The sequence below is a fragment of the Mustelus asterias genome, chromosome X, assembly GCF_964213995.1.
Source record: "Mustelus asterias chromosome X, sMusAst1.hap1.1, whole genome shotgun sequence".
Classification (NCBI taxonomy): Eukaryota; Metazoa; Chordata; class Chondrichthyes; order Carcharhiniformes; family Triakidae; genus Mustelus; species Mustelus asterias.
The window spans coordinates 4790658-4817782 of NC_135834.1; the positions used below are offsets into that span (position 1 = coordinate 4790658).

Genomic DNA, 27125 nt, shown 5'->3' on the forward strand with positions numbered 1-27125 from the left:
CAACACGCATACACACACAATCCTGTGTGCAACACACACAAACCTGTGTGCAACACACATATACGCACAAACCTGTGTGCAACACACATACACACACAAAGCTGTCTGCAACACACACACAAAGCTGTGTGCAATACGCATACACACACAAACCTGTGTGCAACACACATACACACAAACCTGTGTGCAACACACAAACACACACAAACCTGTGTGCAACACACGTACACAGACAAACCTGTGTGCAACACGCATACACACACAAACCTGTGTGCAACACGCACACACACACAAACCTGTGTGCAACACACATACACACACAAACCTGTGTGCAACACACATACACACAAACCTGTGTACAACACACATACACACACAAACCGGTGTGCAACACACACACACACACAAACCTGTGTGCAACACACACACACACAAACATGTGTGCAACACGCACACACACAAACCTGTGTGCAACACACACTCACACAAACCTGTGTGCAACACACAGACACACACAAACCTGCGTGCAACACACAGACACACACAAACCTGTGTGCAACACACACACAAACCTGTGTGCAACACTCACACACTCAAACCTGTGTACAACACACACACAAACCTGTGTGCAACACACACACACAAACCTGTGTGCAACACACACACACAAACCTGTGTGCAATACACACACACACAAACCTGTGTGCAACACACATACACACACAAACCTGTGTGCAACACACACACACACACAAAACTGTGTGCAACACACACACACACAAAACTGTACGCAACACGCATACACACAAACCTGTGTGCAACACACATACACACACAAACATGTGTGCAACACACATACACACAAACCTGTGTGCAACACGCATACACACACAATCCTGTGTGCAACACACACAAACCTGTGTGCAACACACATATACGCACAAACCTGTGTGCAACACACATACAAAGCTTTGTGCAATACGCATACACACACAAACCTGTGTGCAACACACATACACACAAACCTGTGTGCAACACACAAACACACACAAACCTGTGTGCAACACACGTACACAGACAAACCTGTGTGCAACACGCATACACACACAAACCTGTGTGCAACACGCACACACACACAAACCTGTGTGCAACACACATACACACAAAGCTGTGAGCAACACACATACACACACAAAAATGTGTGCAACACAAATACACACACAAACCTGTGTGCAACACACATACACACAAAGCTGTGTGCAACACACACATACACACACAAACCTGTGTGCAACACACACACACACACAAAACTGTGTGCAACACACACACACACAAAACTGTGCGCAACACACATACACACAAACATGTGTGCAACACACATACACACAAACCTGTGTGCAACACGCATACACACACAATCCTGTGTGCAACACACACAAACCTGTGTGCAACACACATATACGCACAAACCTGTGTGCAACACACATACACACACAAAGCTGTCTGCAACACACACACAAAGCTGTGTGCAATACGCATACACACACAAACCTGTGTGCAACACACATACACACAAACCTGTGTGCAACACACAAACACACACAAACCTGTGTGCAACACACGTACACAGACAAGCCTGTGTGCAACACGCATACACACACAAACCTGTGTGCAACACGCATACACACACAAAAATGTGTGCAACACAAATACACACACAAACCTGTGTGCAACACACATACACACAAAGCTGTGTGCAACACACACATACACACACACGAACCTGTGTGCAACACACATACACACACAAAGCTGTATGCAACATACACGCACAAACCTGTGTGCAACACACACACAAACCTGTGTGCAACACACATACACACAAACCTGTGTGCAACACACATGCACACACAAACCTGTGTGCAGCACACATACACACAAACCTGTGTGCAACACACACACACACAAACCTGTGTGCAACACGCATGTACACACAAACCTGTGTGCAACACACACACACACAAACCTGTGTGCAACACACACACAAACCTGTGTGCAACATGCATACACACACAAACCTGTGTGCAACACACACACAAACCTGTGTGCAACACACATACACACAAACCTGTGTGCAACACACATACACACACAAACCTGTGTGCAATACACACACACACAAACCTGTGTGCAACACACACACACACACAAACCTGTGTGCAACACACAGACACACACAAACCTGTGTGCAACACACAGACACACACAAACCTGTGTGCAACACACACAGAACTGTGTACAACACGCATACACACACAAACCTGTGTGCAACACACATACACACAAACCTGTGTGCAACACACATACCCACACAAGCCTGTGTGCAACACACACACACACACACAAGCCTGTGTGCAACACACACACACACAAACCTGTGTGCAACACACACACACACAAACCTGTGTGTAACACACACACACACACACAAACCTGTGTGCAACACACATACACACAAATCTGTGTGCAACACACATACCCACACAAGCCTGTGTGCAACACACACACACACAAACCTGTGTGCAACTCGCATACATACACAAACCTGTGTGCTACACACGCACACACAAACCTGTGTGCAACAGACATATACACACAAACCTGTGTGCAACACGCACACAAACCTGTGTGCAACACACATACACACAAAGCTGTGAGCAACACACATACACAGAAACCTGTGTGCAACACACACACACACAAACCTGTGTGCAACACACACACAAACCTGTGTGCAACACGCATACACACACAAACCTGTGTGCAACACACACACAAACCTGTGTGCAACACACACACACACACAAACCTGTGTGCAACACACACACAAACCTGTGTGCAACACACATACACACAAACCTGTGTGCAACACACATACACACAAACCTGTGTGCAACACACATACACACACAAACCTGTGTGCAATACATACACAAACCTGTGTGCAACACACACACACACAAACCTGTGTGCAACACACACACACACACATACCTGTGTGCAACACACAGACACACACAAATCTGTGTGCAACACACAGACACACACAAACCTGTGTGCAACACACACACACACAGAACTGTGTACAACACGCATACACACACAAACCTGTGTGCAACACACATACACACAAACCTGTGTGCAACACACATACCCACACAAGCCTGTGTGCAACACACACACACACACAAGCCTGTGTGCAACACACACACACAAACCTGTGTGCAACACACACACAAACCTGTGTGTAACACACACACACACACACACAAACCTGTGTGCAACACACATACACACAAACCTGTGTGCAACACACATACCCACACAAGCCTGTGTGCAACACACACACACACAAACCTGTGTGCAACTCGCATACATACACAAACCTGTGCGCAACACACACACACACAAACCTGTGTGCAACACACACACACACACATACCTGTGTGCAACACACAGACACACACAAATCTGTGTGCAACACACAGACACACACAAACCTGTGTGCAACACACACACACACAGAACTGTGTACAACACGCATACACACACAAACCTGTGTGCAACACACTTACACACAAACCTGTGTGCAACACACATACCCACACAAGCCTGTGTGCAACACACACACACACACAAGCCTGTGTGCAACACACACACACACACAAACCTGTGTGCAACACACACACACACCTGTGTGTAACACACACACACACACACACACAAACCTGTGTGCAACACACATACACACAAACCTGTGTGCAACACACATACCCACACAAGCCTGTGTGCAACACACACACACACAAACCTGTGTGCAACAGACATATACACACAAACCTGTGTGCAACACACATACACACACAAACCTGTGTGCAACACACATACACACACAAAGCTGTGTGCAACACACACACAAACCTGTGTGCAACATGCATACACACACAAACCTGTGTACAACACACACACAAATCTGTGCGCAACACACACACACACAAACCTGTGTGCAACACACACACACACACAAACCTGTGTGCAACACACACACAAACCTGTGTGCAACACACATACACACACAAACCTGTGTGCAACACGCACACACACAAACCTGTGTGCCACACGCACACACACACAAACCTGTGTGCAACACACATGCACACAAACCTGTGTGCTACACACACACACACAAACCTGTGTGCAACAGACATATACACACAAACCTGTGTGCAACACACATACACACACAAACCTGTGTGCAACACACATACACACACAAAGCTGTGTGCAACACACACACAAACCTGTGTGCAACACGCATACACACACAAACCTGTGTACAACACACACACAAATCTGTGCGCAACACACACACAAACCTGTGTGCAACACACACACACACACAAACCTGTGTGCAACACACACACAAACCTGTGTGCAACACACATACACACACAAACCTGTGTGCAACACGCACACACACAAACCTGTGTGCCACACGCACACACACACAAACCTGTGTGCAACACACATGCACACAAACCTGTGTGCAACACACACACAAACCTGTGTGCAACACGCACACAAACCTGTGTGCAACACACACGCAAACCTGTGTGCAACACACACACACACACACAAACCTGTGTGCCACACACACACAAACCTGTATGCCACACACACACAAACCTGTGTGCAACACGCATACACACACAAACCTGTGTGCAATACACACACACACAAACCTGTGTACAACACGCATACACACACAAACCTGTGTGCAACACACATACACACAAACCTGTGTACAACACGCATACACACACGAACCTGTGTGCAACACACACACATACCTGTGTGCAACACGCATACACACACAAACCTGTGTGCAACACACACACAAATCTGTGCGCAACACACACACACACAAACCTGTGTGCAACACACACACACACACAAACCTGTGTGCAACACACACACAAACCTGTGTGCAACACACATACACACACAAACCTGTGTGCAACACACACACACACAAACCTGTGTGCCACATGCACACACACACAAACCTGTGTGCAACACACATGCACACAAACCTGTGTGCTACACACATACACACAAACCTGTGTGCAACAGACATATACACACAAACCTGTGTGCAACACACATACACACACAAACCTGTGTGCAACACACATACACACACAAAGCTGTGTGCAACACACACACAAACCTGTGTGCAACACGCATACACACACAAACCTGTGTACAACACACACACAAATCTGTGCGCAACACACACACACACAAACCTGTGTGCAACACACACACACACACAAACCTGTGTGCAACACACACACAAACCTGTGTGCAACACACATACACACACAAACCTGTGTGCAACACGCACACACACAAACCTGTGTGCCACACGCACACACACACAAACCTGTGTGCAACACACATGCACACAAACCTGTGTGCAACACACACACAAACCTGTGTGCAACACGCACACAAACCTGTGTGCAACACACACGCAAACCTGTGTGCAACACACACACACACACACAAACCTGTGTGCCACACACACACAAACCTGTATGCCACACACACACAAACCTGTGTGCAACACGCATACACACACAAACCTGTGTGCAATACACACACACACAAACCTGTGTACAACACGCATACACACACAAACCTGTGTGCAACACACATACACACAAACCTGTGTACAACACGCATACACACACAAACCTGTGTGCAACACACACACATACCTGTGTGCAACACGCATACACACACAAACCTGTGTGCAACACACACACAAACCTGTGTGCAACACACACACACACACAAACCTGTGTGCAACACACACACAAACCTGTGTGCAACACACATACACACAAACCTGTGTGCAACACACATACACACAAACCTGTGTGCAACACACATACACACACAAACCTGTGTGCAATACATACACAAACCTGTGTGCAACACACACACACACAAACCTGTGTGCAACACACACACACACACAAACCTGTGTGCAACACACAGACACACACAAATCTGTGTGCAACACACAGACACACACAAACCTGTGTGCAACACACACACACACAGAACTGTTTACAACACGCATACACACACAAACCTGTGTGCAACACACATACACACAAACCTGTGTGCAACACACATACCCACACAAGCCTGTGTGCAACACACACACACACACAAGCATGTGTGCAACACACACACACACACAAACCTGTGTGCAACACACACACAAACCTGTGTGTAACACACACACACACAAACCTGTGTGCAACACACATACACACAAACCTGTGTGCAACACACATACCCACACAAGCCTGTGTGCAACACACACACACACAAACCTGTGTGCAACTCGCATACATACACAAACCTGTGTGCTACACACACACACACAAACCTGTGTGCAACAGACATATACACACAAACCTGTGTGCAACACACATACACACACAAACCTGTGTGCAACACACATACACACACAAAGCTGTGTGCAACACACACACACAAATCTGTGCGCAACACACACACACACAAACCTGTGTGCAACACACACACACACAAATCTGTGTGCAACAAACACACAAACCTGTGTGCAACACACATACACACACAAACCTGTGTGCAACACGCACACACACAAACCTGTGTGCCACACGCACACACACACAAACCTGTGTGCAACACACATGCACACAAACCTGTGTGCAACACACACACAAACCTGTGTGCAACACGCACACAAACCTGTGTGCAACACACACGCAAACCTGTGTGCAACACACACACACACACACAAACCTGTGTGCCACACACACACAAACCTGTATGCCACACACACACAAACCTGTGTGCAACACGCATACACACACAAACCTGTGTGCAATACACATACACACAAACCTGTGTACAACACGCATACACACACAAATCTGTGTGCAACACACACACATACCTGTGTGCAACACACATACACACAAACCTGTGTGCAGCACACATACACAAACCTGTGTGCAACACACATACACACAAACCAGTGTGCAACACGCATACACACACAAACCTGTGTGCAACACACACACACAAACCTGTGTGCAACACACATATACACACAAACCTGTGTGCAACACACATACACACACAAACCTGTGTGCAACACACACACAAACCTGTGTGCAACACGCATACACACACAAACCTGTGTGCAACACACACACACAAACCTGTGTGCAACACACACACAAACCTGTGTGCAACACACACACACAAACCTGTGTGCAACACACACACAAACCTGTGTGCAACACACATACACACAAACCTGTGTGCAACACACATACACACACAAACCTGTGTGCAACACACACGCACACAAACATGTGTGCAACACGCACACACACAAACCTGTGTGCAACACACACTCACACAAACCTGTGTGCAACACACAGACACACACAAACCTGCGTGCAACACACAGACACACACAAACCTGTGTGCAACACACACACAAACCTGTGTGCAACACTCACACACTCAAACCTGTGTACAACACACACACAAACCTGTGTGCAACACACACACACACACAAACCTGTGTGCAACACACACACACAAACCTGTGTGCAACACACACACACACACAAACCTGTGTGCAACACACATATACACACATGCTCATAAGCACACAGGCACAAAAGAAGCAAATGCATATCCACACACACACAGTAATGAATAGAAGCAGACATACAATGGTGGGAATCACCACTTTGTTGGCGCTTTCCAGTGCTTGCTTCCTCTTTTCCCTCTTTTTGATCTTGTCTGGAGTCAATCCAATCAGCTTGGCCATGGCGTCCCGGAAGAAGTTTTTGTTCCCATAGTAAATGGGAGCGTTGTAAGCTAAAATCTTCAGTCCGGGGATCTCATGGCACTGGAACAAAATGATAGAACCCAATTATTTGGTTTGGCACATAACAACAATTTCTAATTATAAATCACCTTTAATGTTGCATCATTCCCAAGGTACCTGGGAGTCACTCCCCACAAAGACCGGACCCCGTGACGCATAAGGAGATATTAGGTCAGGTGAGCTTTTGGTCATAAGACCATAAGACATAGGAGCAGAATGAGGCCACTCGGCCCATCGAGTCTGCTCCGCCAGTCAATCATGGCGAATATTTTTCTCATCCCCATTCTCCTGCCTTTTCCCCATAACCCCTGATCCCCTTATTAATCAAGAACCTATCTATCTCTGTCTTAAAGACACTCAATGACCCAGCCTCCTCTGCGGCAAAGAGTTCCACAGATTCACCACAAATTGAGGTGGGTTTTTAAGGGGAGTCTTAAAGGGGGAGAGTGAGGTCGAGAGGGGTGGAGAGGTTTAGGGAGGGAATTACAGAGCTTGGGGCCCAGGCAGCTGAAGGCACGGCCGCCATTGGCGGAGCGATGGAAACCGAGGATGTTCAAAGGGTCAGAATTAGAGGAGTGTAGAGATCTGGGATGGTTATGGGGCTGGAGGAGGTTACAGAGATAGGGAGGGGTGTAGAGGCTGGAGGAGGTTACAGAGATAGGGAGGGGGTGTAGGGGCTGGAGGAGGTTACAGAGATAGGGAGGGGTGTAGGGGCTGGAGGAGGTTACAGAGATAGGGAGGGGTGTAGGGGCTGGAGGAGGTTACAGAGATAGGGAGGGGTGTAGGGGGCTGGAGGAGGTTACAGGGATAGGGAGGGGTGTAGGGGCTGGAGGAGGTTACAGAGATAGGGAGGGGTGTAGGGGCTGGAGGAGGTTACAGAGATAGGGAGGGGTGTAGGGGCTGGAGGAGGTTACAGAGATAGGGAGGGGTGTAGGGGGCTGGAGGAGGTTACAGGGATAGGGAGGGGTGTAGGGGCTGGAGGAGGTTACAGAGATAGGGAGGGGTGTAGGGGCTGGAGGAGGTTACAGAGATAGGGAGGGGTGTAGGGGCTGGAGGAGGTTACAGAGATAGGGAGGGGTGTAGGGGCTGGAGGAGGTTACAGAGATAGGGAGGGGTGTAGGGGCTGGAGGAGGTTACAGAGATAGGGAGGGCTGTGGAGCTGTATGTAGATTGGCCATGCTGAATTGCCCCTTAGTGTCCCAAGATTTGTAGGTTAGTGGGATTAGCGGGGTAAATATGTGGAGTAACAGGGATCGGGCCTGGATAAGGTGCTCTGTCGGAAAGTCGGTGCAGACTCAATGGGCCGAATGGCCTCCTTCTGCACTGTAGGGATTCTATGATTCTATGTTAATAAGGGCATGTGCACACACCTGTGTACAGGATAGCAGCTGCGGTGCCTGTCGAGCACACTTGGCGCAGCACTTAGAATCATCATAAAATGCCTCCAGTGCACAAGAGGCCAGTCGGCCCATCGAGTCAGCACCGACTCTCTGAAAGAGTATCTTAATAGAGGTGCTGCCATGAAGAAGGTTCCCTGGTGCTATCTCCCTGGCAATGCCTCGACCAATCAGAGTCCACTTGCCAACCAATCTTTACCGCTGGTATTTTCTTGTGAATCTGCTCTGATGAGTGCAAGTTGAAAAGCTTCGACAGCACCTGTCTTGTTTCAGCAATACTCGAGTTCTTCTCCACCAAGTGAGTCGGTGGCTTCGTGGTAGAATTCTCACCTGCCACGCGGGAGGCCCGGGTTTGATTCCTGGCCGGTGCATTGGCTTGAACACCAACGGGATACAGGGAGAAAGCGGGAATATGGCATTGAGATAGAGGGTGGAATTTTCCCGTCCCGCCTGCCACGGGAATCGTAGCGGGACGGGATACGGACAAGGCAAAGGTCTGTTGATCTCGGGCGGGATTTTCCGGTTATGGGATGAGCGCGGACGGAAATTCCTGACTAAAGAATCAGCCTGATGGCAGTGTAAGCTGGGAGGGCCGAATGGCCCGCTCCTATTTCTCTGTATACGCACTATTCAGGGTCAAAGGTGAAAAGTGACCACTTTGATGAGGCGCTCAAGGACGCCCCTGTGAATCTGTACTCCAGCGTGAGGTAATGGAGGACATATCGTGGGGAAAAGACATAATTTGTTCTGCTGCTTTAATTAATATCTTCACTAAGACTGCGGGCGGGATGGAAGTGTGTGAACATCTGCAATTTAATTTGCACCGTCCCCCGCCAGTGCTTTCTTTGGCCTCCCCGCCTGCCCCAACACCCAGTAAGGGATACTCTGGGGCCGGGACAGTCCTTTAATTTATAACTTACCAGATTGCTCTCCACCGGCCTGTAGATCTCTGTGTTTGAAGCTCTTCCCAAAACAGAGCAGCCAGCCCTGAAAATAGGACAAGTCAGAAAGTTCATCCATGACCACTTTCTCAGCAGTAACCTTCATCAACAGCACCCCCTGCTGTTCACCTATATTAATGCGTGGGCCATCAAAGATTCTTTCTGGCCGGCACGATCGTTTGGTACTCTTGCCCTCTTGTTTCTCAGCAAGGGGTTAGGCCCAACCCACACTGAGAGCACGGTGGCACGGTGGTTAGCACTGCTGCCTCACAGCACCAGGGACCCGGGTTCAATTCCGGCCTGTCTGTGCGGAGTTTGCACGTTCTCTCCGTATCTGCATGGGTTTCCTCCGGGTGCTCCGGTTTCCTCTCACACGCCAAAGATGTGCAGGTTGGGTGGATTGGCCATGCTAAATTGTCCCTTAATGTCCAAAGATGTATAGGTTAGGTGGATTGGCCATGCTAAATTGCCCCTTGGTGTCCAAAGATGTGTAGGTTAGGTGGATTGGCCATGCTAAATTGCCCCATAGTGTCCAAAGATGTGCAGGTTAGGCGGATTGGCCATGTTAAATTGCCCCTTAGTGTCCAAAGATGTGCAGGTTAGGTGGATTGGCCATGTTAAATTGCCCCTTAGTGTCCAAAGATGTATAGGTTAGGTGGATTGGCCATGCTAAATTGTCCCTTAGTGTCCAAAGATGTATAGGTTAGGTGGATTGGCCATGTTAAATTGCCCCTTAGTGTCCAAAGATGTGCAGGTTATGTGGATTGGCCATGCTAAATTGTCCCTTAGTGTCCAAAGATGTATAGGTTAGGTGGATTGGCCATGCTAAATTGTCCCTTAGTGTCCAAAGATGTATAGGTTAGGTGGATTGGCCATGTTAAATTGCCCCTTAGTGTCCAAAGATGTGCAGGTTAGGTGGATTGGCCATGCTAAATTGTCCCTTAGTGTCCAAAGATGTATAGGTTAGGTGGATTGGCCATGCTAAATTGTCCCTTAGTGTCCAAAGATGTATAGGTTAGGTGGATTGGCCATGTTAAATTGCCCCTTAGTGTCCAAAGATGTGCAGGTTATGTGGATTGGCCATGCTAAATTGTCCCTTAGTGTCCAAAGATGTGCAGGTTAGATGGATTGGCCATGCTAAATTGCCCCTTAATGTCCAAAGATGCATGGGTTAGGTGGATTGGCCATGCTAAATTGCCCCTTAGCATCCAAAGATGTGCAGGTTAGGTGGATTGGCCATGCTAAATTATCCTTTAGTGTCCAAAGATGTGTAGGTTAGGTGGATTGGCCATGCCAAATTGCCCCTTAGTGTCCAAAGATGTGCAGGTTAGGTGGATTGGCCATGCTAAATTTCCCCTTAGTGTCCAAAGATGTGCAGGTTAGGTGGATTGGCCATGCTAAATTGCCCCTTTGTGTCCAAAGATGTGCAGGTTAGGTGGATTGGCCATGCTAAATTGTCCCTTAATGTCCAAAGATGTGTAGGTTAGATGGATTGGCCACGCTAAATTGCCCCTTAGTGTCCAAAGATGTGCAGGTTAGGTGGATTGGCCATGCTAAATTGCCCCTTAGCGTCCAAAGATGTGCAGGTTAGGTGGATTGGCCATGCTAAATTGCCCCTTAGTGTCCAAAGATGTGCAGGTTAGGTGGATTGGCCATGCTAAATTGTCCCTTAGTGTCCAAAGATGTGCAGGTTAGGTGGATTGGCCATGCTAAATTGTCCCTTAGTGTCCAAAGATGTGCAGGTTAGGTGGATTGGCCATGCTAAATTGTCCCTTAGTGTCCAAAGATGTGCAGGTTAGGTGGATTGGCCATGCTAAACTGTCCCTTAGTGTCCAAAGATGTGCAGGTTAGGTGGATTGGCCATGGTAAATTTCCCCTTAGGGTCCAAAGATGTGCAGGTTAGGTGGATTGGCCATGCTAAATTGTCCCTTAGTGTCCAAAGATGTGCAGGTTAGGTGGATTGGCCATGCTAAATTGTCCCTTAGTGTCCAAAGATGTGCAGGTTAGGTGGATTGGCCATGCTAAACTGTCCCTTAGTGTCCAAAGATGTGCAGGTTAGGTGGATTGGCCATGGTAAATTTCCCCTTAGGGTCCAAAGATGTGCAGGTTAGGGGGATTAGTGGTGTAAGTATGTGGGGTTTCGTGAATTGGGCTTGGGTGGGATGCTTGGTCAGAGAGTCGGTGCAGATTCGGTAGGCTGAATGACCTTCTTCTGCACTATAGGGATTCTATGATGGGCTGAAGGGCCTCCTTCTGTGCTGCGTACCTCTATCATTCAGCTGAGAACCTTCATAAAGACCCACAGATCTGTTAATTTTTGTGACTAACACTAAATGTGTCGCATTCTGCATGTTATATTCACTTGGGGCTGAATAAACACTGCTGAATGTTCTTATAACAAATAAAGTCTCAGATGGCTGAATATTAAATCCCAACACGAGTGTTCTTTCACAGCTCCAGGCCTGCATGAGGCGGTTAATTTTAAACTCACCACTGAGAGGGCATGAACATAGCTGCCTATTGACAATAATAACAAGCAGTCAATCTTATTGGAGAAGGTACCTGTCCTGAAATTCTTCATCCGTTCACTAGAGGGTAGCAAAGCTCCATTGAAACACAACCAGTCACACTGAAGTTCAATCTCAGATTCTCATCGCCCAACACAGGATGGCACGGTGGCACAGTGGTTAGCATTGCTGCCTCACAGCGCGAGGGACCCGGGTTCAATTCCAGCCTCGGGTCACTGTGCAGAGTTTGCACATTCTCCCTGTAACCTGCACATCTTGGGACACTAAGGGGCAATTTAGCATGGCCAATCCACCTAACCTACACATCTTTGTATGCTAAGGGGCAATTTAGCATGGCTAATCCACCTAACCTACACATCTTTGGACACTAAGGGGCAATTTAGCATGGCCAATCCACCTAACCTGTACACCTTTGGACTGTGGGAGGAAACCAGAGCACCCGGAGGAAACCCATGCAGACATGGGGAGAATGTGCAAACTCCGCACAGACAGTGACCCGAGGCCGGAATTGAACCCAGGTCCCTGACACTAAGGCAGCAGTGCCAACCACTGTGCCACCGTGCTGCCCCTGTCCTCAACTTCGGGGATCGAAGCACATTAACAGAGAAAACTGTGGCACATCAGTGCAAGATGTACCAGTGTGAACATATAGCAGTTGAGATAAATTTGCAGGGCCCTGCTTCTCTCCTGATTCTGGTGTCAAATATCAGGGCTACACATCCGGGTTATATCAATCGTTGGATCTAACATGCTCCATTATATTCTAATTTGTGTTGATAACAGGTCATCTAACTCCCACAAAGCTTCCAACAGGAATATCCCAACCCCTGCACACTGGGTCTTGTCATAGAGTCATACAGCACAGAAAAGGCCCTTCGGCCCATCGAGTCTGTACTGACAGTATCTCCCAGTAAAGGCGCACTAATCCCATTTTCCTGCACTTGTCCCGTATCCTTGAATGTTCTGATATTTCAAGTGCTCATCCAAATATTTATTGAAGATTGTCAGGTTTCCAGCCTCCACTACCTTCCCAGGCAGCACATTCCAGATTCCCACCTCCCTCTGAGTGAAAAAATGTTTTCTCAAATCCCCTCTGAATCTCCTCCTCCCTCACCCTAAAACTATCCTCCTCGTGACTGACCCCTCAACCAAGGGGAACAGCTGCTCCCTGCTCACCCTGTCCATCCCCCTCATAATCTTATTCACCTGAATCATGTCCCCCTTCTCTGCTCGAGAGAAAACAATCCAAGCCTATCCAGTCTCTCCTTATCGCTCAAATACTCCATCCCAGGCAGCATCCTGGTGAATCTCCTCTGTACTCCCTCTGGTGTAACCACACCCTTCCTATAGTGAGGTGTCCAGAACTGCACACAGTGCTCCAGCTGTGGCCTCACCAACGCTCTGTACAGCTCCAACATTACCTCCCTACACTTGTACTCTATACCACGACTGATAAAAGCAGTGTCCCATATGCCTTCTTAACTACCCTATCCATCTGCTCTGTCGCCTTCAGGGATCTGTGAATAATTACCCCAAGATCCCTCTGTTCCTCTGGGCTTCCCAGTGTCCTGCCATTTATTAAACACTCCCTCATCTTGTTTCTTCTTCCAAAGTGCATCACCTCGCACTTATCCGGGTTAAACACCATCTGCCACTGCTCTGCCCATCTGACCAACCTGTCGATATCTTCCTGTAACCTACAACCATCTTCACTATTAACCACCCTCCCATTCTTGGTGTCATCTGCAAACTTGCTTAACATTCTCCCCACATTTTCATCTAAATCGTTTAAAGTTTATTTATTAGTGTCACATGTCGCCTTATATTAACACTGCAATGAAGTTACTGTGAAAATCCCCTAGTCGCCACACTCCTGTTCGGGTTACACTGAGGGAGAATTTAGCACGGCCAATGCACCTACCCAGCACGTCTTTCGGACGGTGGGAGGAAACCGGAGCATCCGGAGGAAACCCACGCAGTCACGGGGAGAATGTGCAGACTGCACACAGACAGTGACCCAAGCTGAGAATCGAACCCAGGTCCCTGGCGCTGTGAGGCAGCAGTGCTAACCCACTGTGCCACATCTATGTACAAACAATAAGGGTCCCAGCACTGATCCTTGTGGTACACCACTGGACACCAGCCTCCAGTCATTCGAACAGCCCGCTACCACTACCCTTTGTGTCCTATTACGAAGCCAGTTTCGGATCCATCTCGCTAACTTTCCCTGAATTCCATGTGCTTCAATCAGCCTCCCATGTGGGACCTTGTCAAAAGCTTTTCTAAAATCCATATAAACTACATCAACTGAACTTCCCTCATCCACACACTTGGTTACATTTCCGCAAAATTCTAACAAATTTGTTCGGCATTACCTCCATGGTCGAAATTCATTGGTTCTGTAGTGTTGGATTGGTCTACATTTGACTATGCAAGTCTGGTAAAAGATCGATGCTCACTGTGCTCGAGTGATTGAGTCTGGGTGATGACTCAGAGCAAAATAAACCCATGCCACAGAAGTGACTAGAAGCCAGAGTTTGATAAGTGTTGAGTGCGGACATTTTGTAATTGCGGAGATATTTTAAAACTCTTGTAAATAAACTTGTTGCCCACTTAGAAAGGAGTGTCATCTCTATATAGCTCTGAGAAATATAAAATATACCACAGGCTCAAAGTCAAAAAGGGAGCATGTGTTAGGGGGACATACTGATTCACTTTACCTCGTTCAGCCTGCTCCCTCCCCTCCCTCCACTTGAAGCAGGAAATTGGTCAACATGTCCTTACATCAAACAATCAAAACCCTCGGTTAGGCCGCATTTGAATTGTGTACAGTTCTGGTCACCACACTACCAGAAGGATGTGGAAGCTTTGGAGAGGGTGTAAAGAAGGTTCACCAGGATGTTGCCTGGTCTCGAGGGTGTTGGCTATGAGGAGAGGTTGAATAAACTAGGATTGTTTTCACTGGAAAGACGGAGGCTGAGGGGAGACCTGGTCTACAAAATTATGAGAGGCAGAGACAGGGTGGATAGTCAGAGGCTTTTTCCCCAGGGTGGAAGTGTCAATTACAAGGGGGCACAGGTTCAAGGTGAGGGGGGAAAGTTTAAGGGAGATGTGCGGGGGAAGTTTTTCACACAGAGAGTGGTGGGTGCCTGGAACGCGCTGCCAGAGGAGGTGGTGGAAGAGGCACATTAGCAACGTTTAAGAGGCATCTGGATGAGTCATAGAGTCATAGAGGTTTACAGCATGGAAACAGGCCCTTCGGCCCAACTTGTCCATGCCACCCTTTCTTTTAAACCCCACGCTAATCCCACTTGCCCGCATTTGGCCCATATCCCTCTATACCCATCTTAGCCATGTAACTGTCTAAATGCTGTTTAAAAGACAAAATTGTACCCGCCTCTACTACTACCTCTGGCAGCTTGTTCCAGACACTCACCACCCTCTGTGGAAAAAATTTCCCCTCTGGACACTTTTGTATCTCTCCCCTCTCACCTTAAACCAGTTTTAGACTCCTCTACCTTTGGGAAAAGATATTGACTATCTAGCTGATCTGTGCCCCTCATTATTTTATAGACCTCGATAAGATCACCCCTCAGCCTTCTACACTCCAGAGAAAAAAGTCTATCTAGCCACTCCTTATATCTCAAACCATCAAGTCCCGGTAGCAGCCTAGTAAATCTCTTCTGCACTCTTTCTAGTTTAATAATATCCTTTCTATAATAGGGTGACCAGAATTGCACACAGTATTCCAAGTGTGGCCTTACCAATGTCTTGTACAACTTCAACAAGACATCCCAACTCCTGTATTCAATGTTCTGACCAATGAAACCAAGCATGCCGAATGCCTTCTTCACCACTCTGTCCACCTGTGACTCCACCTTCAAGGAGCTATGAACATGTATCCCTCGATCTCTTTGTTCCGTAACTCTCCCCAACGCCCTACCATTAACTGATTAAGTCCTGCCCTGGTTCAATCTACAAAAATGCATCACCTCGCATTTATCTAAATTAAACTCCATCTGCCATTCGTCAGCCCACTGGCCCAATTGATCAAGATCCCTTTGTAATCTTCTTCACTGTCCACTATGCCACCAATCTTGGTGTCATCTGCAAACTTACTAACCATGCCTCCTATATTCTCATCCAAATCATTAATATAAATGACAAATAACAGTGGACCAAGCACTGATCCCTGAGGCACACCGCTGGTCACAGGCCTCCAGTTTGAAAAACAACTCTCTACAACCACCCTCTGGCTTCTGTCAAAGAGCCAATTTTGTATCCATTTAGATACCTCACCCTGGATCCCGTGAGATTTAACCTTATGCAATAACCTACCATGCGGTACCTTGTCAAAGGCCTTGCTAAAGTCCATGTAGACAGCATCAACTGCACTGCCCTCATCTACCTTCTTGGTTACCCCTTCAAAAAACTCAATCAAATTTGTGAGGCATGATTTTCCACTCACAAAGCCATGCTGACTGTCCCTAATCAGTCCTTGCATTTCTAAATGCCTGTAGATCCTGTCTCTCAAAATATCTTCCAACAACTTACCCACCACAGATGTGAGGCTCACCGGCCTGTAGTTCCCAGGCTTTTCCCTGCAGCCCTTTTTAAACAAAGGCACAACATTTGCCACCCTCCAATCTTCAGGCACCTCACCTCTGACTATCGATGATTCAAATATCTCGGCTAGGGGACCCGTAATTTCCTCCCTAGCCTCCCACAATGTCCTGGGATACACTTCCTCAGGTCCCAGGGGTTTATCTACCTTGATGCGCTTTAAGACTTCCAGCACCTCCTTCTCTGTAATATCTACACTCCTCAAGACATCACTATTTATTTCCCCAAGTTCCCTAACATCCATGCTTTTTTCTACAGTAAATACTGATGAGAAATATTCATTTAGGATCTCACCCATCTCTTGTGGATCCGCACATAGATGACCCTGTTGATCCTTGAGAGGCCCTACTCTCTCCCCTGTTACTCTTTTGCCCTTTATGTATTTGTAGAAGCTCTTTGGATTCTCCTTTGCCTTATCTGCCAAAACAATCTCGTGTCCCCTTTTTGCCCTCCTGATTTCTCTCTTAACTCTACTCCTACACCCCCTATACTCTTCAAGGGATTCACTTGATCCCAGCTGCCTATGCACGTCATGTGCCTCTTTCTTCTTCTTGACCAGGGCCTCAATATCCTGAGTCGTAGTAGATCTAATGCAGGGAGGAGCTACACAATAAATGGCAGAACCATCAGGAGTATAGACACACAGAGGGATCTGGGTGTACAAGTACACAGATCCTTAAAGGTGGCAGCACAGGTGGAAAAGGTGGTGAAGAAGGCATATGGCGTGCTTGTCTTTATTGGACAGGGCATAGAGTATAAAAGTTGGGGTCTGATGTTGCAGATGTATAGAACGTTGGTTAGGCCACATTTGGAATACTGCGTCCAGTTCTGGTCTCCACACTACCAGAAGGACGTGGAGGCTTTGGAGAGAGTGCAGAGGAGGTTTACCAGGATGTTGCCTGGTATGGAGGGTCTTAGCTATGAGGTGAGATTGAGTAAACTGGGGTTGTTCTCCCTGGAAAGACGGGGGTTGAGGGGCAACCTAACAGAAGTTTATAAAATTATGAAGTGCATAGATAGGGTGAACAGTTGGAAGCTTTTTCCCAGGTCAGAAATGACAAACACAAGGGGTCACAAGTTCAAGGTAAGGGGGGCAAGGTTCAATACAGATATGCGGGGGACATATTTTACGCAGAGGGTGGTGGGGGCCTGGAATGCACTACCAAGCAAGGTGGTTGAGGCAGACACACTAGGATCATTGAAGACTTATCTAGATAGCCACATGAACAGACTGGGAATAGAGGGATACAAACGGATGGTCGAGTTAGGAACACATGATCGGTGCAGGCTTGGAGGGCCAAAGGGCCTGTTCCTGTGCTGTATTGTTCTTTGTTCTTTGTTCATCCAGAGTTCCCTACTTCTGCCAGCCTTTCCCTTCACTCTAACAGGAATGTGCTCACCCTGAACCCTAGTTAACACACTTTTGAAAGCCTCCCACTTACCAGACGTCCCTTTGCCTTCCCACAGTACGTGGGTACATGAATAGGGAGGGAATAGAGGGATACGGACCGGGTAAGGGCAGAGGGTTTTTTTAGTTTAGTTAGGGCATCATGATCGGCACGGCCTTGGAGGGCCGAAGGGCCTGTCCCTGTGCTGGACTTTGTGCTTTGTAATATATGCCAGAATTTGAACCAACTGAGAACCACAGAGGAGATTAGGTTCGTGTCTGGTGCAGATTGTAATGCAGTACCTCTGGGTGCGACAGATCACAGTCATCATCGAGAACACCACCCCCACAGCAAGTCCAAGGTCCGCATTCAACAGGATTACAGCCAGCCAAGTTACAACCCAGACCATCTGAAATCAAAATGGACAAAGCCACTGGTGAGGTGGATCCAGCAGTTCGGGGGTGGGGGGAGTGCAGTGTCACAGTGACAACGTTACTACTGTACAAAAAAAGAAAGATTCCAGGTGCAAGGTTCCAGGTTTGCACGTTCTCCCTGTGTCTGCGTGGGTTTCCTCCGGATGCTCCGGTTTCCTCCCACAGTCCAAAGACGTGCTGGTTAGGTGGATTGGCCATGCTTAATTAACCTTTAGTGCCCAAAAATGTGCAGGTTCGGTGGATTGGCCATGCTAAATTGCCCCTTAGTGTCCAGAGATGTGTAGGTTAGGTTGATTGGCCATGCTTAATTAACCTTTAGTGCCCAAAAATGTGCAGGTTAGGTGGATTGGCCATGCTAAATTGCCCCTTAGTGCCCAAAGATGTGCAGGTTAGGTGAATCGGCCATGCTAAGTTGTCCCTTAGTGCCCAAAGATGTGCAGGTTAGGTGAATCGGCCATGCTAAGTTGTCCCTTAGTGTCCAAAGATGTGCAGGTTCGGTGGATTGGCCATGCTAAATTGCCCCTTAGTGTCCAAAGATGTGTAGGTTAGGTTGATTGGCCATGCTAAATTGCCCCTTAGTGCCCAAAGATGTGCAGGTTAGGTGAATCGGCCATGCTAAGTTGTCCCTTAGTGTCCAAAGATGTGCAGGTTCGGTGGATTGGCCATGCTAAATTGTCCCTTAGTGTCCAAAGATGTGCAGGTTCGGTGGATTGGCCATGCTAAATTGCCCCTTAGTGTCCAAAGATGTGTAGGTTAGGTTGATTGGCCATGCTAAATTGCCCCTTAGTGCCCAAAGATGTGCAGGTTAGGTGGATCGGCCATGCTAAGTTGTCCCTTAGTGTCCAAAGATGTGCAGGTTCGGTGGATTGGCCATGCTAAATTGCCCCTTAGTGTCCAAAGATGTGCAGGTTCGGTGGATTGGCCATGCTAAATTGCCCCTTAGTGTCCAAAGATGTGTAGGTTAGGTGGATTGGCCATGCTAAATTGCCCCTTAGTGCCCAAAGATGTGCAGGTTAGGTGAATCGGCCATGCTAAGTTGTCCCTTAGTGTCCAAAGATGTGCAGGTTAGGTGGATTGGCCATGCTAAATTGCCCCTTAGTGTCCAAAGATGTGTAGGTTAGGTGGATTGGCCATGCTAAATTGCTCCTTAGTGTCCAAAGATGTGCAGGTTAGGTAGATTGGCCATGCTAAATTGTCCCTTAGTGTCCAAAGATGTGTAGGTTAGGTGGATTGGCCATGCTAAATTGCCCCTTAGTGTCCAAGGATGTGTAGGTTAGGGGGAGTAGCGGGGTAAATATGTGGGGTTACAGGGCCTGGATAAGATACTCTGTTGGAGAGTCAGTGCAGACTTGATGGGCAGAATGGCCTCATCCTGCTCTGTAGGGATTCTATAAATGCCCGGTCTCTGTTGGGTTTGTTGAGATGAGGTGACTGCTTGTTTGCAAGTCAGTTGTTGGACTTTTTACAGTGAGCCCTGCCATGTGATAAAATTGACCCAAACTTACAAAGTCCATCTTGCTGACTCTCCACAATTCTGGAAGATCCTGAAACTGGAGGAACATCTGGCGTAGGCTGGTGACGTTGATACAAGCCAGGACTGCCTGAGAATACAGGTTGTTTTATTCATGTTATCTTTGATTTACGTTGCTCCCACGAAAATGACAATCAGCATTTAAGCAAAATATTCACTGATAAACACAGATTTCTCCCCCTTCTCTTTCAACTCCATGTATTCCCTCCAAATCACGGATATCCTCCTGCAACTCTGTGCAGACTTCGGCCTTTTTGTAGGCCCTGTTGCTACTTGGGCCTACTCAGCAGAAACTCTGCTGTCTGTATCTGTCAAGGGACATCAGAGGCTGTGTCCAGCCCCTGTGATTTAAGGCCCCATAACAATGTGGCTGACTCTCAGGAGAGTCGCTCACATTGCGTGGCTCTGGAGTCACATGTAGGCCAGACCGGGTAAAGACGGCAGATTTCCTTCCCTAAAGGGGTGAACCATGACAGAAAAATGCTGGAAAATCTCAGCAGGTCTGTCAGCATCTGTGGAGAGAGAATAGAGGCAAGGTTTTGAGCCTGGATGGCCCTTCGAAGAGTGAACCAGATGGGTTTTTAACGATGGTTTCAAGGTCACCGTTACTGAGACTAACTACCATGGTGGGATTCGAACTTGTGCCTCCTGGCCTGTGGAATATTGGGACAGTCACATTATCACTACTCAGGCGATACAATGGCACAGTGGTTAGCACTGCTGCCTCACAGTGCCAGGGACCCAGGTTCAATTCCCGGCCTCGGGTAACTGTCTGTGTGGTGTTTGCACATTCTCCCCGTGTCTGCGTGGGTTTCCTCCAGGTTCCCCGGTTTCCTCCCACAGTCCAAAGATGTGTAGATTAGGTGGATTGGCCATGCTAAATTGTCCCTTAGTGTCCAAAGATGTGTCGGTTAGGTGGATTGGCCGTACTAAATTGTCCCTTAGTGTCCAACGATGTGTAGATTAGGTGGATTGGCCATACTAAATTGTCCCTTAGTGTCCAAAGATGTGTAGGTTAGGTGGATTGGCCATGCTAAATTGTCCCTTAGTGTCCAACGATGTGTAGATTAGGTGGATTGGCCATACTAAATTGTCCCTTAGTGTCCAAAGATGTGCAGGGTTAGGTGGATTGGCCATGCTAAATTGTCCCTTAGTGTCCAAAGATGTGTGGGTTAGGTGGATTGGCCATGCTAAATTGTCCCTTAGTGTCCAAAGATGTGTAGGTTAGGTGGATTGGCCATGCTAAATTGTCCCTTAGTGTCCAACGATGTGTAGGTTAGGTGGATTGGCCATGCTAAATTGCCCCTTAGTGTCCAAAGATGTGCAAATTAGGGGAATGAGCGGGGTAAAGACATGGGGTTACAGGGATTGGGCCTGGATAAGATACTCTGTTGGAGAGTCAGTGCAGACCCGATGGGCCGAATGACCTCCTTCTGCACTGTAGGGATTCTATGATTCTAGAACTGTACAATACACCTCAAGGGGGAGAATTCAGAGGAACCTTTTTGCTGTCAGGTTTGAAGTGGCAACGCATGTCATCACATTTTCCTCTGTTCAATGCCCTCAGAGGATGATCCAAACTCCCATCTCCTCTGGCAGTTAAGGATGGCTCACTGTCGACCTGACGGTGAAAAGTTTCTCCACTGCAGGGTTGAGAGGAAGAGATCCCAGTTTCGGAAGATCCCACCTCAGGCCTGGACGTTTACACTTTGGGATCATCCTTCCCAAAATGCATTGCAGAGAGGACAATTCACCGAATTCCCTCCCTCTTCAGTGGTGGCTGAAAAATACAGGCCGGAATTTTCCCATCCCATCCGCCACCAGAATCGGAACGGGCAGAGGCCGGGGGGGGAGGCGGACCATGGAAAGGTCCGTTGACCTCGGGCGGAATCTTACAGTTTCGGGATGAGCGGGGCCGGAAAATCCCGCCCACCGTGTTTACAGAGGGAATTCTACACAACACAACATCTAAGGCTGAGAATACTGGATTGGTCGGATGGGTGAGTGATGTAAGCGGGTGACTGCGACACATTTTGGGATTCATTCGAAGCCTTTCTGTGTTTGCCGTGCAACGTTCGATTCAGAATACTTCGCTCACCTTGGGAAGGAAGTAAAACAGGGGACCAATCAAAAGTAAGACCACCAGGATGACAAGGCAGGTAAAAAACCCAGCAAGCTGTAAAAAATAAACAGAAGGCGGCGAATTATGCACGATTCCTCGGAATGTCCGTCTGTCCTCATAGCCGAGTGGCCTGGCACCTCTCACCCCTGACTTGGCAGGCCCCCAAGTTGCAGTAAAGGTCTCTTCCGCACAAGTTCTCGGTTGACCCGCTTGGTGAGAGAGTGCTACACTGCCCGAGGTGCCGTCTTTCTGAAGCAGAACGGGGAAATTCTCTCCGAGCCCATAGCGCCATGGAATCCCTGAAGGGCAGATGGAGACCATTCAGCCCATCAGGTCTCCGCCGACCCTCCAAAAGAGCATCTTACCCAAGCCCTCCTCTCCATCCCCGTAACCCTGCCCTGGCTCACATTTACCTACCTTGCTGTTAACTGTTCGCAGATCATTTACCTCATTTTTGGGATCTTGCTGTGCATAAGTTGGCTGCTGTGTTTCCTACATTCTGACAGCGACTACAATTCAGAGGTGCCTCATTGGCTGGAAGGCCCTGAGGTCGTGAAAGGTGCTATAGAAATGCGAGCTTTTTTCCTCTTACCACCCTCTCCCCAACCACTCCAAGTTAATGCCCTCCATTGAAAAGCGGGATAGACGAATCCATAAACATCTCCGCACATATTCCTGATGCCAGGCTGGCACTGCCCAAGGGGCACCCTAGGCTGGCACTGCCCAAGGCACTCCCTTGCCCCCAGTCACCCGGGAGGGGTCTCAATAGCCTCTGACCCCACCAGCGAGGCCATCACGCCTGGCGCCATTTTGAATCCCTGCCGATGGGAATCTCCCCCAGCAGGGCTGGAAACATGAGCGAGGCTGGAGAATACCGTCCCAGACTCCCTAATGTTAGAATGTAACCGGTGACAACTTTGTATTGGATGTAATGTGTCCAATGGGAACAAGATGTAAGAGTCAGCTGACCCAGTAAACCATGGAACCAGTTACAGAGTGATGTAATCGCCAGCTGACTCACTATAAATAAAGGAACTATGTAGAACAAAGAACAAAGAAAATTACAGCACAGGAACAGGCCCTTCGGCCCTCCAAGCCTGTACCGACCATGCTGCCCGACTGAACTAAAACCCCCTACCCTTCCGAGGACCATATCCCTCTATCCCCACCCTATTCATGTATTTGTCCAGACGCCCCTTAAAACTCACTCCCGTATCCGCTTCCACTACCTCCCCCGACAGCGAGTTCCAGACACCCACCACCCACTGTGTAAAAAATCTGCCTCGTACATCTCCTTTAAACCTTGCCCCTCGCACCTTAAACCTGTGCCCCCTAGTAATTGACTCTTCCACCCTGGGAAAAAGCTTCTGACTGTCCACTCCGTCCATGCCTCTCATAATCTTGTAGACTTCTATCTGGTCGCCCCTCAAGCTGTGGGGAATTGAGGAGAGAATTGTGGGAAGCTTGGAGTGGCCCAGGGCGAGGCCTCAAGTTTGGAGTAATGATGTTTCTTTATTAAACCCTTCATAAGTTGGAGTAATTTTTGTTGTATTTTCATTAGCGGCATTTTGAAGAGTTCCTTCTGAAGAAAAACCTAATGAGATTCCAATGCTGATTATAGTCGGCCTTGTGCCGTTTCCCATTTCAGCTCTCGACCAGTACTTCATGCCATAAAATTCCAACAGGGCTGGACAGACTAGATGCAGGGAGGATGTCCCCCTTGGTTGGAGAATTTAGACATGATGTGGAGATGCCGGCGTTGGACTGGGGTAAACACAGTAAGAAGTTTAACAACACCAGGTTAAAGTCCAACAGGTTTATTTGGTAGCAAAAGCCACACTAGCTTTCGGAGCTGCAAGCCCCTTCTTCAGGTGAGTGGGAATTCTGTTCACAAACAGGGCATATAAAGACACAAACTCAATTTACATGAATAATGGTTGGAATGCGAATACTTACAACTAATCAAGTCTTTAAGAAACAAAACAATGTGAGTGGAGAGAGCATCAAGACAGGCTAAAAAGATGTGTATTGTCTCCAGACAAGACAGCCAGTGAAACTGTGGGGGTTACAAATAGTGGGACATGAACCCAATATCCCGGTTGAGGCCGTCCTCGTGTGTGCGGAACTTGGCTATCAGTTTCTGCTCAGCGACTCTGCGCCGTCGTGTGTCGCGAAGGCCGCCTTGGAGAACGCTTACCCGAATATCAGAGGCCGAATGTCCGTGACCGCTGAAGTGCTCCCCAACAGGAAGAGAACAGTCTTGCCTGGTGATTGTCGAGCGGTGTTCATTCATCCGTTGTCGCAGCGTCTGCATGGTTTCCCCAATGTACCATGCCTCGGGACATCCTTTCTTGCAGCGTATCAGGTAGGCAACGTTGGCCGAGTTGCAAGAGTATGTACCGTGTACCTGGTGGATGGTGTTCTCACGTGAGATGATGGCATCTGTGTCGATGATCCGGCACGTCTTGCAGAGGTTGCTGTGGCAGGGTTGTGTGGTGTCATGGTCATTGTTCTCCTGAAGGCTGGGTAGTTTGCTGCGGACAATGTTCTGTTTGAGGTTGTGCGGTTGTTTGAAGGCAAGAAGTGGGGGTGTGGGGATGGCCTTGGCGAGATGTTCATCTTCAGGCCATCCCCACACCCCCACTTCTTGTCTACCTGATACGCTGCAAGAAAGGATGTCCCGAGGCATGGTACATTGGGGAAACTATGCAGACGCTGCGACAACGGATGAATGAACACCACTCGACAATCACCAGGCAAGACTGTTCTCTTCCTGTTGGGGAGCACTTCAGCGGTCACGGGCATTCGGCCTCTGATATTCGGGTAAGCGTTCTCCAAGGCGGCCTTCGCGACACACGACGGCGCAGAGTCGCTGAGCAGAAACTGATAGCCAAGTTCCGCACACACGAGGACGGCCTCAACCGGGATATTGGGTTCATGTCCCACTATTTGTAACCCCCACAGAGTTTCACTGGCTGTCTTGTCTGGAGACAATACACATCTTTTTAGCCTGTCTTGATGCTCTCTCCACTCACATTGTTTTGTTTCTTAAAGACTTGATTAGTTGTAAGTATTCGCATTCCAACCATTATTCATGTAAATTGAGTTTGTGTCTTTATATGCTCTGTTTGTGAACAGAATTCCCACTCACCTGAAGAAGGGGCTTGCAGCTCCGAAAGCTTGTGTGGCTTTTGCTACCAAATAAACCTGTTGGACTTTAACCTGGTGTTGTTAAACTTCTTACTGGAGAATTTAGAACCAGGGGTCACAGTCTCAGGAAGGTCCCCAACAGGGGAGACCATTTAGGAGTGAGTTGAGGAGACATTTCTTCACTCAGAGGGTGGTGAACTTGTGGAATTCACTACCACAGAAAGCTGTGGAGGCCACGTCACTGAATATATTCAAGAAAGAGATTTTTTTTATACTTTAATGGCATCAAGGAGTTTGGAGGGAAAGCAGGAATATGGTCTTGAGATTATAGACTCCCTACAGTGCAGAAGGAGGCCATTCGGCCCATTGACCACAATCCCACCCACGCCCTATTCCCGCAACCCCGCACATTTACCCTACTAATCCCCCTGACACTAGGGTCAATTTAGCATGGCCAATCAACCTAACTCGCACATCTTTGGGAGGAAACCAGAGGAAACCCACGCAGACACGGGGAGAATGTGCAAACTCCACACAGACGGTGACCGGAGGCCGGAATTGAACCCAGGACCCTGGCGGTGTGAGGCAGCAGTGCTAACCACTGGGCCACCGTGCTACCCGAGATAGAGGATGAGCCATGATCATAATGAATGAAGGAGTGGGCTTGAAGGGCCAAATTGCCCACTCCTGCTCCTGCCTTCTAGGTTTCTAGGCTGCCAGGCCTGCTGAGTTTTTCCAGCATTTTCTGCTCTTATTTCTCATGAACTGTAGCCTCTTATTCCCTGGCACCCTTCCGTTAAACCTCCTCATAAACCTGTCTGAGGCCTTGACGTCCTTCCTAAAGTATGGGGGCCAGGGTTGGACACAGTAGTCCAGGCGATGGCCTCTAAGCGAAGTTTTACGCATAGAACATAGAACATAGAACATTACAGCGCAGAACAGGCCCTTCGGCCCACGATGTTGCACCGACCAGTTA

General features: G+C 48.2%; 1 protein-coding gene across 1 annotated transcript in view; it reads right to left on the reverse strand.

The window, feature by feature from the left end:
• Nucleotides 1-27125, reverse strand: part of slc26a10 (solute carrier family 26 member 10) — a 73374-nt gene that overhangs the window by 27798 nt on the left and 18451 nt on the right. Inside the window, exons 9-13 of the mRNA XM_078201031.1 lie at nucleotides 22976-23053; nucleotides 20852-20947; nucleotides 19215-19321; nucleotides 10353-10419; nucleotides 7877-8056 (exon numbers count right to left, since the gene is read on the reverse strand). Coding sequence (XP_078057157.1) covers nucleotides 7877-8056; nucleotides 10353-10419; nucleotides 19215-19321; nucleotides 20852-20947; nucleotides 22976-23053 — 528 coding nt within the window. The remainder of the gene's footprint in view (nucleotides 1-7876; nucleotides 8057-10352; nucleotides 10420-19214; nucleotides 19322-20851; nucleotides 20948-22975; nucleotides 23054-27125) is intronic.